Source organism: Capricornis sumatraensis, chromosome 4 (genome assembly GCF_032405125.1).
Source record: "Capricornis sumatraensis isolate serow.1 chromosome 4, serow.2, whole genome shotgun sequence".
NCBI classification, from domain to species: Eukaryota; Metazoa; Chordata; class Mammalia; order Artiodactyla; family Bovidae; genus Capricornis; species Capricornis sumatraensis.
Window position 1 is genome coordinate 67270199 of NC_091072.1, and position 16248 is coordinate 67286446.

General features: G+C 42.7%; 1 protein-coding gene across 1 annotated transcript in view; it reads left to right on the plus strand.

Moving 5' to 3' along the window:
• The first annotated feature begins 551 nt into the window (after positions 1-551).
• The window catches only part of PLEKHG7 (pleckstrin homology and RhoGEF domain containing G7), a 78449-nt gene continuing 62752 nt past the window's right edge, over positions 552-16248 (plus strand). The window contains exons 1-2 of the mRNA XM_068971409.1: positions 552-1106; positions 1641-1663. Coding sequence (XP_068827510.1) covers positions 552-1106; positions 1641-1663 — 578 coding nt within the window. The remainder of the gene's footprint in view (positions 1107-1640; positions 1664-16248) is intronic.

The following is a 16248-nucleotide window of genomic DNA, read 5'->3' on the forward strand; positions in this document are numbered from 1 at the left end:
TTGTGAACACAATTTCTGCTTAGTCATTCTTTGGCCACTGAGTAAAGCTTGCACTTTGTCCATCCCAGCTTGAGTTTCTTATTCACCTACTGGAACCCCAATGGAAAAAAAAAAAAATAAAGAACCCTCCCTTAAGGAGGCAGGGAGCAAGGATCCAAACCACTTAATTTGGTAACAAACAAATTTCAAAACATACACAATTTAGATTAGAAGGCTGGACTCACTTATCTTAATTACCTACAAAACAGATACTGATGTTAACTAGGCATTCGTTAGCTCCTCTGACTAACTAGAAGCTTCTGTGTGAAATTTCAGACACCTTTTTTTCTCACCTGCATCTCCTTGTTTGCAACAGATTCCGCAATCTGCTCTCTCTTAACGATCAGCCACTTGCTTGCAATTTTCCTCTGGAAAAGGATGGAAACACACTGAGGAACAGAGGCATCTGAAGACGGAAACGGAACCACCCCAGTGTGGTCAGGAGAACAGCAACTCTGACGACATCGCCTGGAAGTTTCCAGCAACAGGGGCCTCTCAGTGGCGTGGAGAAGATGGAGCCATCCCGCCAAGAGGTGCAGCCTGCAGGCTGCGAGGCCTCTCTTCCGTACTCCCTGGAAAGCCTGTCGAAGAAGCACTGTCAGAACCAGGGGAATCTTCTCCACTTTGACCGGCAAGCCCCTGGCCGCTTGTCCACGTCGCCCACTTTGCGGAGGTTAAGAAGCCGCGGCTGCGGGAGTGTGCGCGGAGGTGCGCGCGGCACTGCCACTGCGCATGCGCCGCCTCAGCACGTGGCCTTGGAAGTGCGCGCCTGGGGCGGCTCGCCGGAGTCCCGTGGCTCCGCAAGTCCCCTTTCCGACAAGGTATGTGAAAGTACAGAGGAGTCTTCTCACTCCCTGTGGCCCCTGAGACTCCACTCAAGATTGCCTCTGGACTCGGAAAGGGCCCTCGACACAGCCGAGTCGGTTGAGCTCCAAATGGGGCCAGATGAAGAGCGTGCCCTTCCCGTGCCTCAGCACCTGGAGGAGGGGTCGCTTCCTCAGGCCTCCTTTCCCCGGAGAGGAGACCACCCAGCACCCAGCCACACCCCAGGACCTCCCGGGCCTCAGGTAACACAGCTCTAAGCCTCTTGCCTCTCATTTGGTGAATGCAAAGCATAATAGGTCTTCAGGTTGTCAAGTTGGCGAGGATGGGGGGCAAGGCAGCGGCGCCTCCTTAAGGGAGCCAACACAGCAAGTCACGAGCTGGGGGAACACGTAGTCTTTAGGACAGCTGGCTGTCAAGTAAAAGGAGTGCAGCAGTTTGGGGAAGGACAGGGAGGTCGAGCCCGCTTTCTTCTTCAGTATCCTTGAAGGCACTTTAAGAAAGGACCCGAGTTAGAAGTGGTCTCTCAGGCATTAGAGAGTAAAGGTGGCTGTCTTGCAAATCCAGGCTGTGTGAAGACCACCAGGCATGGCTGCTTTAAAAGGGCAGAAAGAACAAATTATTCAAATGTCTAATGTTCTAACCTTCTTCCCAAAAAAGAAAACTCCAAAACGTTAATAACTGGGGAAGTTAATTACCTCTTCCTTCAAGATATCTGCTTTGGAATTTTGAATGGGTTTGAGCAAGACTAAAACGTGTATTTTTCCAATTTATTTCAGAGAGAAGAATTGCATCAGAACAGGTATGTCTACTTTCTCCAGTGCTATGAAAGCTGTTGACTTTTTGTATTTACATCTTCTGTTCTGACATAGCAGACCCAATGGTGTGTTAACCAGGGTACTTTGTTTTACAGCCCCCAAGTCACTCTTCATATTATGGGTGAAACTATTAATTTCCAGTCTCCTTTAAGAGCCCAGCATTTTACTATGGCTGGAGTATTTGTGGGTAGGGTATGACAGCCACAGGTGGCCATGGTTTTCATTTTGAATTGTCAATGACTTGGCCTTGTGGTGTAATTAACATCCACTTAGTTAAAGCTCTTGTCAGGTAGAGAAGATGTAAAGGCCAGAAACATTCAACAGTTTTTCAAAGAGAAATTCAGAGGACAGGAATAAAAGGAACAAGACGTGCTGTTTCAATCTAGGGCAACCTTTAATATGCCTGTAACAACAGACTATGCTTTTATCTAGAATGCAGGTAGGTTGTGTCACTTCAGAAACCAACTCTGACTTTCAGCTTGGTCGCCCAGCTGTGCCAGTGGATTTGCCATTTCTTTCAGGGATGAAGAGCTTCTGTGGCAGAAAAGGAAAAATCCAAGCCCGGTTTCATCCACCCAATTTGTAGGATTGGTGGGAAAGCCTTCATTTCATTTAGAAAGTCATCCTCAGGGAATTAGCCATTGTTTTATTACTGGCCCTCAATCCTCAAGCAAGAGTTTGCTGTTAATAGCAGGAAGGATGAGAGCCATCTGTGCAATCTTTGTTGATTTTAACTCTTGTAGATTTTAACGCTAGTTGGCCTAAATGGTTCTTAGGTAGAGAATATTTACAAAGCCATAGGCAAATGCAAAGTATTATGTTAATGTCAACTAGTCATTGCTATGTAACAAACCAGCTGGAACTTCAGTGCCTTAAAACAGCAACTGGTTATTGTTTCTTATAAATCTATGTGTTAATATAGGGTCAGTTGATCTAGCCTAAGCTCAGCTGGGTAGTTCATCTGTCCCTCGTCAATTTGTCCTCGTCATGTGTCCCTTCTTCTTTTTCATGGGACCAAATTGCTGCCCTGGGCATGTTCTTACGTTGAAGGGAGAGGTTCAAGGGGATAAGTTTAAATATGCAAGGCCTCTTGGACCCTGAGCTCTGTGCCTTGTCTAATTCTACTGATCAAAGCAAGTCACGTGCCTGAACTCAAGGGCAAGAAATTGTGTCACCAGTATTATGTGGCAAACTATATGGATACAAGGGCTGGTGAAGAATGGGGCCATTAATGGAAATCTTCTACAGGTGCAGACCAGAATTAAGCTCTAAAATGATACGTAATTCAGACGTGTCAAAGAAAGTGAAAAGAGAATAGTTTCAGGGAAAGATGATGTTGATTAGAGTCAATCATGCAGAGTCTAATAGGGTATTTAGGGAATTTGTTCCTTACCCTAAGAACAGTGTGATCAGATGGATATAGTAGACATGAGATTTAGATGAGAGTGGACTCTAGAAGAACAATTAGAATATTCAGATATGAGAGGTTGAAGGGTTAGGCTTTGGTGAAGGCAGTGGAGTTAGAAAGAAATATCTCAGTTCCAGAGATTGTTAGGAGATACTACCACCTACCATTTGTGAACAGTAGACCACAAGGGGTGTGGAGATTGTTAGGAGATACCACCACCTACTGTTTGTGAATTCTGGACCACAAGGGGTGAGGGCGAGTAAGTTATCAAGAATGACTTCCAAGCTTCTGGCTTGCACTGTTAGGTGGCAGATGGCTCCATTCACTGATATAGGCAACCTTGAAGGGGAGAAAGGGATGTGGGTAGGTGGGATGAAAGTTTGAACATGTTGAATTTGAGGACCTGCGGAACATCTGAGTAGAGACTGTGAGTGGGTAGTTAACTAGAGAAGACATCATGGATGGAGGTCTATATCTGAGAGTCTTTAATCAAGGAATGCTTGCTAGACCACGTAAAGTCTGTCCAACTTTGCATGTAACACGGAGTTAGTAGACCCAAAGGCTAACTGCTGGGGTGCACCAAACCATTTGCAAAAGATGATGTGCACGTAACTATTATTGACTAGCAGAATCTTTGTGAGGCAGTAACAGAAATAGTCTTCAGTGATTCAAAGGGAAAACTTGGTCAGAGGGCTTGAGGCCTTATAAAGCTGGATAAGTTTCAGTATGTCACCATCGCATACAAAATAGTGAAAAGTTACAGAAAGTCACCACAGGGAATCAAAGATGAAGTATTTTGGACACCTTGGTATATGGTGATGACCCAGAATTATTCAACATTGTTTCTTCAGGACTTAGTACAGTACTTGGCATGTAGTAGGCAATGTTTGAATGAATAAATGAAAGAGTAAGTTACTATAAACTATTCACATGTTGAATAAATATTCAAGCATTACTACTAAAATAATTTTGCATCAGCCACAGACCACTCAATCAGTACCTTTTTAAACCAAAAAATTCACTGAAAGCATGAGTTTTTGATAAATAGCTAGCCACTTTTGGCACAAAGATCCTCTGCCTGCCTGTCTTTTGTGCTCTCTCTCTCTCTCCTTCCTGTCATTTGTTCCAAGGGCTACTTCCCAGGCCATGCAGTCAGACAGTGTAAGGTAAAGGGCTCTTTACATGAGGCCCTGCTGTCCATTGAGGGAACTGAGGGGCCCTCACCTCCAAAAACTTATTAAAACTTTATTCAAAACATACTTGGGCTTTTACTATGCCTTTGAAATGATATAAACCAGGGTCTAGCAAACTATGGCAGAAATTCAACCCACCACCTGTTTTTGTAAATAAAGTTGTATTGGAGCACAGCCACATATATTCATTTAAATACTGTCCATGACTTCTTTCACACTGTAGCCACAGAATTGAGTAGCCACTACAGGGAACATATGGCTCACAAAACCTAAAATATTTACCATCTAGCACTTTATAATGGAGAAGGCAATGGCAGCCCACTCCAAGGTTCTTGCCTGGAGAATCCCAGGGACGGGGGAGCCTGGTGGGCTGCCGTCTATGGGGTCGCATGGAGTCGGACACGACTGAAGCGACTTAGCAGCAGCAGCACCACTTTATAAAGGCTTGCTGACCCTGGTATATTCAGTTAAGAAATGCTTGCTTCTGTGGCCATCAGGCAATCACAGCAATGTTTTCTTTCCTTGTAGCCCTTTTGAAAAACTAATTTTTCTTTTATTACAAATTCTTAACACATAGCCTGACAATTGGGCAGGCTATGTAAGTGAGAAGGGCCTGATCTACTGTCAGTTCTGAAATAAGCTCAGTGTTAGGACTTGGATTCCAAGTTTTTCTTTATGGAATTTCTTTCTCACTGTTGTTTCCTCTGTGTGTAACATTCCAGTGAATTCACAATCACTTCAAATTCTTTCTCCTGTCACCAAAATACGCCTCCTGGAAAACAGTCTGTACAATGTATTCTTACTAAAGTGTGAAGGACTTCAAGCTTAAGGCATAGCTACACTCATCTTTCCAAGTAGAGCAGTATATTTATCCCCTTTTGGGTTTCCCTATACCTCATAAATGCCTCCATCATAGTATCTAAAACAAATGTGTTTCTCTGACATCCATCTCCTCTCAGAAACAGGACCTTGCTGAGGGCAGAGACCACTTACTTTATACTTCATCTCAACAGCCATTACTCAGCTAGAGTCTGTCTCCAAAATATTTATTGAAGAAAAGGATGGATGGAAAGATTACAGGCAGGGTGGCAGGCTGCTTGACTTAGAGTGTTACTTACCTGTCCCTGGTATATTTGAATTTTGACAGAGGACATGACTTGAAGCCAAGCAATAAAGCCATGTTACTGGAATTTTAAACATCATGAAACAAGGAGGGCAGATTTTGTGGGCAGACACACTTTCCTCACACTGCTTTTTATTAAAATCAATCTTCCCAGAAAACTGTCTGTCCCACCTAATTTTTCAATGGGCCTTGAAACTGAGAAGGAAAATGAACATACTACATTTATGAGAACAGACTAACCTTCCAGTGGCCAAAAGTAATCAGAAAAAGCTAAATATAGCCGAAACGTGAAAACCAAATGACAAGGAAGAGACCAAACAAAAACACTGATTGCCAGTAAATTATCTGGAGAGTCATCTAAAGCCAATTTCATCTGGAATAGCCCTTAGCAGAGGCAGTACAACATAATATTAAGAGTTATTGGAATCAAACTCCCTGGGTTTGAATCCTGTATTTATTTCTCTCTGGCAGCGTGACCTTGGACAAGGCTCTGAACAACTCCAAACCTCAAAAGTATTCATCTGTTGAAAGTTGCTCAGTAGTGTCCAACTTTTTGCGACCCCATGGACTGTAGCCCACCTGGCTCTTCCCAACCCAGGGATCCAACCCAGGTCTCCTGCATTGCAGGCAGATTTTTTACCATCTGAGCCACCAGGGAAACCTGTGTCTTCCCTCGTCTGTTGAGTGGAGATGCAAATACAACTGATGCTTCTAAGGGGTTCAGGACACTGACCCTCTGTGCAATCCAAAATCCACATATAACTTTACAGTCAGCCCTCCTTATCTGAGGTTCCATAGTCAGCGGATTCAACCAAGAACAGATGGTGTAAGTACTGTAGTATTTCATGAAAAAAAAAATCTGCCTTTTAAGTGGACCTGCTCAGTTCAAACCTGTGTTGTTCAAGGGTCAACTATAGTACCCATCTAATAAGCTTTTGATATGATATAGCATAACTCAAATTTACCTTTTTGAAAAAGCTGGGTCATTCATTCATTCATTTGGCACTTCCTGTATGTAGATCACTGACTTACTCTTTCTGAAATATTCTGACCCCAGAGTGAAATGATAAATCACAGGAAGTTCATTTGATGTGTCTAAACATTAAATTCAATATAATGTTAAATCCTCCCCAGGCTTTTGCTTAAAACCTGTTGCATAGCTAGCACTGTCCCAGCCGTTAAGTGTGAAATCTTGGTAGAAAGTTAGTAACTATCAATGATTAGATGGCATGTTGGTTTTTCAATCACTGTTCACATTTGTTTGTTTTGTTTTGTTTACATGTACAGGCTGCTTTGTTTTTGGCTGCGCTGGGTGTTCGTTGCTGCACACAGGCTTTCTCTAGTTGCAGTGTGCAGGTTTCTCATTGTGGTGGCTTCTTTTGTTGCAGAGCACAGGTTCCAGGTACGCAGGCTTTAGTAGTTGCTGTGAACCTCAGCCCTCCATAACATATTTTGTTTTCTTTTTCCCTCCAATTATATTGAGGTATAATTGACATAGAACATTATATAAGTTTAAGGTACATAGCATAATGATCTGAAATATGTACATGTTGCAAAATTACCACAATATGTTTAGTTAACCTCCATCACCACGTGTAGTTACATTTTTTTTCCTCCTTGTGATGAGATATGTGAATACTGTTAATTAGTTAGAGGCCTCAGGGTGTCATGGAGGTCTTCTTGATCTGGGCCTGGCTGGAGGCTAGAGTGGGAACTGGAGGCTTCCTTTCACATCAGGAGCCTTGTGTTATTTGCACTGGCATCGGCTCCCCCAGAGTGTAAACTCCCATCACAGCAGGAGTGGTGCCTATTGCTCATTGCTATATCCCTAGTGTCTCGAACACCACCTGGCGCATAGTAGATGTTCAATGAAACTTTAAGGAAGGAAAAAAGGAAGTGCGTTGGTTGATTAGTTAGGTTAGGTCAAGCATGGTAGGGGGAATTGTATCATCCCTTTTTGGAAGTTTTCTCCTCTAGCAATTTATCTCCCTCTAGCTCCTTTCAACCTCCGCCACCTTCCTAATCAGTTCTGTGTTCATCTTTTGAGTGTTCATTGGATTATTGGGGATTTGTATGACTATGGTTTGATCATACTGGGTGGTATTTTTTTAACAGACTAGTATTTTTTTAATTTAATTATTTACTTATTTTTGGCTGTCCTTGTCTTCATTGCTGCACTGGGGCTTTCTCAAGTTGTAGAGGAGGGCTACTCTTCACCATGGTGCACGGGCTTTTCACTGTGCTGGCTTCTCTTGTTGCCGAGCACAGGCTCTTGAGTGAGCAGGCTCCAGCAGCTGAGCCATGTGGGCTTGGTTGTGTGCATGGCATGTGGAATCTTCCTGGACCAGGGTTTGAACCCATGTGCCCTGCATTGGCAGATGGATTTCTGTCCACTGTACCACCAGGAAAATCCCATACTGGGAATTATTTTGACTCTTGTCCAGAAAAGGCAGTAGTCTCAGAAGACAGAGTTCTAGGCAGTTACCGATACCAGCAGCTACTCTTCTGCTCTGAACACATGTGGATTTAATAACTGTCACTGATTGAGCCCAAGATGTCAGAGCATGATGTGTTTTCCGTGCTGTTGGAGCTCCAAAGCTTGTCTTTGTTGTGTTCAAAGTGACATGTTGGGATGAGTCCCATTTGTTCACCCCACATTCATGGAGTGGCCATTCTGTGCCAGGCCCTGGAGAGTAAGCTAGAGGCTCCCCATACAGTCTCCCATCTCAGATGGATTTTGGTAACATTCTGGTAGAAAATGGAACATTTTGGTAGAAAACTGGAAATTATGTAAAGAATTATGTCAAACATGTAAAGAAAAGTTTCTAACAATCTTGACAGACTCATAATGAAAAAAAATGTTTTGCAGATCTTAACCAAGAGAGCTATAGTTCCATAAGTGACAATTGAATTGTCATTTCTCTATTGATTATTTTTTAAAGGGATTTTTTAAAGATTGTTACTGATTCTAATTGGTTGTTCCTGTGTAATCAACTCACAATTATTAACAAGCATTCCAATTTGTACTATATGTCTTATATAAGGTAGAATACTGTGGTTCTTAAAATAGAACACTCCAAGGAGATCCAACCAGTCAATCCTAAAGGAAATTGGTCCTGAATATTCATTAGAAGGTCTGATGCTAAAGCTGAAGCTTCAATACTTTGGCCACCTGATGCGAAGAACTGACTCATTGGAAAAGACCCTGATGCTGGAAACGATTGAAGGCAGGGGAGGAGAAGGGGACAACAGAGGGTGAGAAGTTTGGATGGCATCACCGTTGTGATGATCATGAGTCTGAGTAAGCTCCGGGAGTTGGTGATGGACAGGGAAGCCTGGCGTGCTGCAGTCCATGGGGTCCTGAAGAGTCAGACATGACTGAGTGAACGGAACTGAAACTTTTTCCAGTCACACAGTTGTTGGAAAACCACCTGCTGGAAAATGTACATTTATCATGAATTTTAGTATCAGACAAAACAAGGCCTAATAAACCTGCCTGATAAAAGAAAAACAACAACAACATTGTATTACTAAACTTCAAAAGATTTTTATTCCATTAATACACACATATCACTATAGGACAGTTGCTACCCGCAGTTGCTACCCACTCATATTCTCTAGGGTCTTTTGTTTTTCTTTAAAATTTGCACCTGGCAATTAGAGGCCAGTAGTCCTTGGTTTAAGCCCACTGTACAGAAGGAATCTTTTTTTTTTTTTCACTGCAGTTTTTAAAAAAATTACTGGAGTATACTTGACTTACAGTGTTGTATTAGTTTCAGGTATACAGCATAGTGATTCAGTTATACATATATTCATTCTTTTTCAGTTTGCTTTCTCATATAGATTATCACAAAATATTGAATATAGTTCCCTGTGCTGTACAGTAAGTTCTTCCTGTTATCTATCTTATATATAGTGGTGTCTGTATGTTAATTCCATGGAATCTTTTCTTAAGAATGCCAAAGATGTCTTTGTCCTGTTTTTAAAGGAGGAGCTTTAATTAACTTTAAACATTTCTGCCAAGGTAAAGGTCATCACATAATTATTGCTCCACCCACTGGCCACTGGTGGGGAGAATAGCAAACCTAAACCCTTGGTTCACAGATCACGAGGAGCAGAAGGGGTCTCACTCACAGCTCCACATAAGGAAGCTGAGGCCTTGGGAAGGGTCACATGACATCAGGGTTAGGAATCGCAGTCCTAAGTCGGGTAATTTGCCGCTCAGCTGTGTTGCCCCCTTCATTCGTCTCCTGTGGCTTCATATTAAAGTACCACTAACTAGTGACTTAAAAGACATTTTACACTCCGAGCGTTCTGGTAGCCACAGCTCCAAAGCCAAGGTGTCAGCAGAGCCACACTTCCTCTGGAAGCTGTCGGGGAGGACTGTTCCTTGATTCCTCATGCAGGCAGTTCCTTGCTTGTGGCTGCATCACTTTAATCATCTGCCTCTGTTTTCACTTGGCCTTCTCTCATCTCTGTCTTTTCTCTGGGTATCTCTTATAAGAACACATGTCATGGGATTTAGAGCCCATTCAGATAATCTAGAATAATCTTATCTCAAAATCTTTTAATTATATCTGCAAAAACCCCTTTTACAAATAACACATTCACAGGTTCCAGGGCTGAAGAGATGGACATGTGTTTGGGGGCAGGCGAGTTTCCATTAGTCGCTAAGTCATGTCCAACACTTTGTGACCCCCTGGACTGTGCAGTTCCATAGACAGAGTAACCCCAGGCTCCTCCTCCATGGAGTTTGCCAGGCAAAAATACTGGAGTGAGTTGCCATTTCCTTCTCCAGAGGATCTTCCCAACCCATGGATTGAACCTGCATCTCCCTTCATTGCAAGTGGGTTCTTATCTAAAATAGTAACCATCATTATATATCAATTAAAAAGAAAACAATATCTTAAATGGTTCATAGTACCGTTTTCTCTTCTTTGTATTTCCAAGTATTTTTGGAGTCTGACTTGGGTATTTAAATTGAATTCTTGCTCTGTTGTTCACTAACAGTGAGACCTTAAGTGAATGCCTATCTGTCCTCCTAAGCTTCAGTTTTCCTCGGCTCTATAATGAGAACAGTAATTTCCACTTCATAGAGTACTTGTGAAAATTAATGTTAGTGCATGTAAAGCTCTTAACAAAGTGTCCAGTAAGAGCTGATGCTCAGGAAGTGCCCGCTGACTTTAAGTCAGAATAATATGCACCATGAACAATCCAGTCTTTACAAAATTTTTGTATTTGAGGTCCACTAGGGGACACATTTCCACCAGCCATAAACTTTTCTGGCACTGAGATGTGATCACAGGCTCATTGCTGAATGTGATGCCTGGGTGTGTGGCTTGCTCAACTGTGGGAGAGAATTCTCTGGATTCTCTACATTGTTGCCACCTCAGCCCACACCATGGACCTTCAGATCATCAGCAGAAGACAGAATAAGGAGAATTTCTGGTACCAGAAAGGAGACAAGATTATTCCAGCAACCATGGGACTAGTTCCTTCAGATCTGACCGGCCTGGGGCATCACAACTCAGGGTTAGTGAAAGTGTGGTTTTGTCTGGGTTCGGGCGCAGGGGAGGCGGGGTTCTGGCAAGCCAAAGAGGACTGTGAAGTCTGGGTCAGACACCCAATTAGTTATACAACCTCCTGGGTCCAGAATTTTATCCTGAAACAAAGAACCAGAATAGCCAAGCATAGAACCAAAAGACCAAAACAAAAAAAAAATGTGTTTCTCATAGTTGTTTGTTTAGTGTGCTTCTCCAAACTACTAAAGGGCAGCAAGAAAGTTTACAGCACTTCACCGTGACAATGGCATGCCAGCCACACCCCAGACATTCTGCAGTTACTCTCAGCTCATTCCTCAGTTTAATCTTCCTCTGAGGAAATTGGGTACCAAAAAATTCTCTTCCGCACCCTCTTCACACAGGATGCCATGACCCCATGTACGTACCATTTCATTCGGGGAAGGGAGATAAGTCTGAATTTTTTACAGTGATTGCTTCCAGTGAATAATCCATTTAGAACTGGACACAGTGACCCTGTGTGCATGCTATGTCTTAAAAGAAGCAGTCCCATTTAGAATAGCAAAAATAAGACACACAATCCTGATACAGCTATCAGAATTACTTAAAGAGATACTTTTAAAACATTCTAGGCCTGCCATTACACTTTCAAATTCTTATTCAGTTAGTCTGGGCTGCCTCTGTGGTCAGTCCCATTGCAGGGACAGCTATTATAAGGCCAGTGATGAGTTCTCTATCAGTTACTGAAAGCAGTAGGTGGGGCTTGCTTGGTGGCTCAGTTGTAAAGAATCTGCTTGCAATGCAGGAGACCCAGGTTCAATCCTTGGGTCAGGAAGATCCCCTTGGGAAGGGAATGGCTACCCACTCCAATATTATTGCCTGGATAATTCCATGGGCTGAGGAGCCTGGTGGGCTGTAGTCCTTGGGGTCACAAGAGTTGGACATGACTAAGTGACTAACACTCAGACTTTGGAACCCCCAGCGCCTCTCCCCTCATGAGACCTAAATGCAAAGTCATTCTGAATTCATTGCAGCTGCATTAACATCACTAATCCAATAATCTGAGCATCTCTGGCTGATACGGGCATGGGTTCCTGTGCAGAGTGCCCAGAAATCTAGTCTGCTGCCAGGCACAGGTGATGCAGAGGCAGGTTTTCTGCACCAGGTCACGTCTCTTCATTTATTATGTGCAAATGTTCTTTCTTTTTGTTTTCCTAGGTCTCCATATGGTTACAGCTGTAATTCTTGGTAGTTTTATTAACCCATTCCTCTTCCGATGAACACAAGAGTGTCATCAGAGCTTCTGTTACACCATTCCTTTCTAGAATGAGCATCCCTGGGTTGTAGACATCAAGGCAACAAGGCCAAGGTCATGACTCGAGCCTAGTACAAGGCAGTTGTTTTCCCTCTGTTCCATGTGTGCACACTGAGTGCCGAAACCTGCCCTAACGTGCTCCCAAAAGAATGCCTCATGTCAGCAGGTATCCCAGACAAGGAAGAAATGGATAGGGGTAACTGAATCACCTTTAAAGGTGGAGGAACTCAAATTGCATTCTGTGTATTGTGTATGCATACAATTATTCTTTTGTGATCCAGAATGGAAGAGCAAATTCATCAGGAACCTATCTGTGTATCATCCTATAGATCAATATGGCTGTTTAGTCAACACGCTTACTTGGATATCTATTCTATGTCGAGTTCTATACTTGGTGCTTAAATTCTATGATAATAAGACACAGCATGAGCCTTAAATGAAATCATTGTAGAGGCAAAGTGGAAGGAAGTGGGAGGAAGTAGGGCAAGGTGGCTGGCTCTCTTTGGGTGGATTAGGAAAGATTTCTGGAAGGAGACCATCTAAGCTAGAATTTAGAGATGCCTATGAGTATGTGTGCCTGGCAAAGTGGAGATAGGCAGATGGGAACTACCTGAGCCAAGTCATGGAGGTGTGATGTGCAGGGTGAGTTTAAACAGTGAGTAGCTAGCTATTACTGGAGTATACATTCTGCAGAAGATTGTGTCAGAAGGGGAGAGCGATGACTCAGTGTGCACAGGTTTGATTATTATTCATTTAGTCAAGAAATATTTATTGATCCCTTACTGAACACAGGAATTTAGACCAGGAGGTAGGAACTTAGGGTAAGAGGGGAGTTGATAAGACATGAATGTGTGTAACTACCTTGTAAAGACTTCCCTGGTGGCTCAGATGGTAAAGCGTCTCCCTACCATGCGGGAGACCTGGGTTCAATTCCTGGGTCGGGAAGATCTCCTGGAGGAGGAAATGGCAACCCACTCCAGTACTCTTGCCTGGAAAATCCTATGGACAGAGGAGCCTGGTAGGCTACAGTCCATGAGGTCGCAAAGAGTCTGACACGACTGAGTGACTCCACTCACTCACCTTGTAAAGTAAGATGCTTTCCACAAGGGAGGACAACCTCAGAAGAGTCTTTTATTCATTCATGTTCATCAGTAACCATGGATTCAGTACTAAAGGAGCACCCACCGACACAAATGATAGGACATGTTTCTTAAATAGAAGGAGATGGCATTCTAGTAGGATAAACAGACACATAAATAGAACATGATGTTATAGTATATTCGGCAACCAACATAATCACATTACTGACAGCCTACTAAGTTCCCGTCACGGATCTAAGTGCTGTATGTTGATCGGTTGATCTTCACACAAAAAGTAGGTATGCTTATTGTCTACATTTCACAAATGGCAGTCAGGACCAGAGAGGTTACTTTGTCAAGATCACTCAGCTAAGAGTAAAATCCAGGCAGTTTGACTCCACATTCTTGCCCATTGTTGTAGAGAACTATAGAAGCATGGAAGAGAAATCCATAAGCCAGCTTAAACGAGGCCAGGGAAGACTGATTCTTCTATTCCACTGTTTATTATGTCCTCTCAAAGTCCCAAGGGAACATAAAGATAGCTTATAGAATCTTTTGCCAAATTCATAGTACTTACCAGATTATATACCATCTAGAGTTTAAGCTCAAAAGAGTAAACTTTTCCCCAAAGTTTACATAGCTTACATCTCCTATTTAAATTACTGTATTTTTTCCAATCCCCTCTATTCCCATAAATACCAAACCTCATTATATGCTTCCAGGGCCTTTATCAGGAACAGTATCAAGTTTACAGGGAAGCTTCTAATGCTTATTTTTGGGGTACCTCTTGGGGCTCCCAGAGGTTTATGCTACCTAATACCTTTTGGGCAGTACTGTGAAAATTCCTGACTGGATTTATGTACAGCTGCTAATTTGGAGGGACTGATGCTAAAACTGAAACTCCAGTACTTTGGCCACCTCATGCGAAGAGTTGACTCATTGGAAAAAACCCTGATGCTGGGAGGGATTGGGGGCAGGAGGAGAAGGGGACGACCGAGGATGAGATGGCTGGATGGCATCACGGACTCGATGGACGTGAGTCTGGGTGAACTCCGGGAGTTGGTGATGAACAGGGATGCCTGGCGTGCTGCGATTCATGGGGTCGCAAAGAGTCGGACACGACTGAGCGACTGAACTGAACTGAATTCATTATATATAAGTTCCAGTGTTCCGTTTGCAAAATGAAGAAAGTAGAGTTGTATTTCTCATTCAAATTACTGTAAGTTTTCCAGCTTCCACTTAACTCAGACCCCTCCATCCTCATAACCATCGTGGACATTAGATTGGCAAATAACAAAAATGGGAGAGTTGTGAAAAATTGTAACTCTAGGGATTTTGTTAAAAACCTTATCAAAAATAGGTGGTGAGAAAGTCAAATGAGAGTGCAGAATTCTTGGAGAAGGAAGTCCAGGATGAGGAGATGTGTGTCAGTTAAGACAGCCTTTGTCTGCCTGTCACAACCCAACTAGAAGAACATAAGCAAATAAAGGATATTCTCTTGTAACATAACCAGTCCTGTCAGGCTGCTCCTTTTCTCCTGTTCTGCTGTTCCACTTGCAAGATTACTGATGTACTTGCAGGTATCAAGCCATGTTCATGACAACAATAAGGAAAAAGGGTGAATGTAGCCACCTCAGTCCCCTTTGAAAATTTTTCCTAAGAGCCACACTCTGAAACTTCAGTTTAAATCTCATTGGCCAAATTTGTCTCGCATAGCCTCTGCTAGCTGCAAGGGAATCAGGGCTTGTCAGTGCATTAACTCAGCACATGGCACCCGTGACAAGCAGTGTTTTGACGAGGGCGTGCATATTGGCTTGATAGCTAGCAGTTCTGCAACATTATTCTAAAATTTTCCAATTAAAAAGGAACAGAGACCAGTCAAAAGAAAATTTTAAACCCTAGGAAATGCAGCTAATTGAATAAATCTGAGCCTGATTTTATCTAAGTAATTTCCTTTCAAGTCCCTTAGATAATCCATGGCCCTAAATCTCATGAGATGAATAGGAGTTAGACAGGTTTGGAGAGGGCAGAGAAAGTACAAAGCATTCCCAGTTAAGTCACTGACATGTGAAACATTTTGTGTGGGAAATTAAAATCCATTCCCAGAGAATAAATGGCAAAGGAAAGAGTATTAGGAAGGTTACTGGGCCAATTCATGGAAGGCTTGTATGGATGCTTTAAAAACCTGTTCATCTGAGGCTAGGAGGGACTAGGGCCAGACTTACATTTTGGATAACTTATATTTAGTGACTGGGTGTGGGATGGGACCAAAATGATGGAGCAGAAGGCGAAGATAAAAGTGATGAGACAACTGTGTTAATACACATGGAAGCCGTTGAGGACCTGGCCTAGGGGATGCCAGAGAGCACACAAATACGAAGAAATATTTCTTCGAGCGTCAGGTGAGCCTTCTTAGAGGAAGCAGGTTTCTATAACTGACAGTTAGCTTTCTTTTATGCCTCTGTCATCTGTCTGCAGAGTCTGAGGCATTCTTACCTCATAGATTTTGTAGGAATTTATGAGACATAGGTTATTCACTAATTATACATGCCCATACAACTCGTCCTACTGTTCGTATGTAAAATGATTTAAAATGTTTTTAGCAAAAGGCTGAAGATTTGAAATATATTTTAAAGGTAGGAAAGACCTCTATCAAGGTACTTGTATTCTCAAAATCAGTTGTTCTCCAGCTCTGAGTATCTAGGGAGCTGGGTGAAACCGCAGATGCAGAGGTCCACCTTCAGACATACCAGATCAGAAGCCAGGAGTTAGGACTTGGGGATGGGTAATGAAATAAATTCCACCAGCTATTCTAATACCAAGCTTCTGGTATTAGAACAACATGCATGTTGGGCCTGATAGGACATGAGCAGTATCCCAGCATCAGATACACTGATAGGAAGAAGGGCATGAGAACCAAGAATATTCAGTT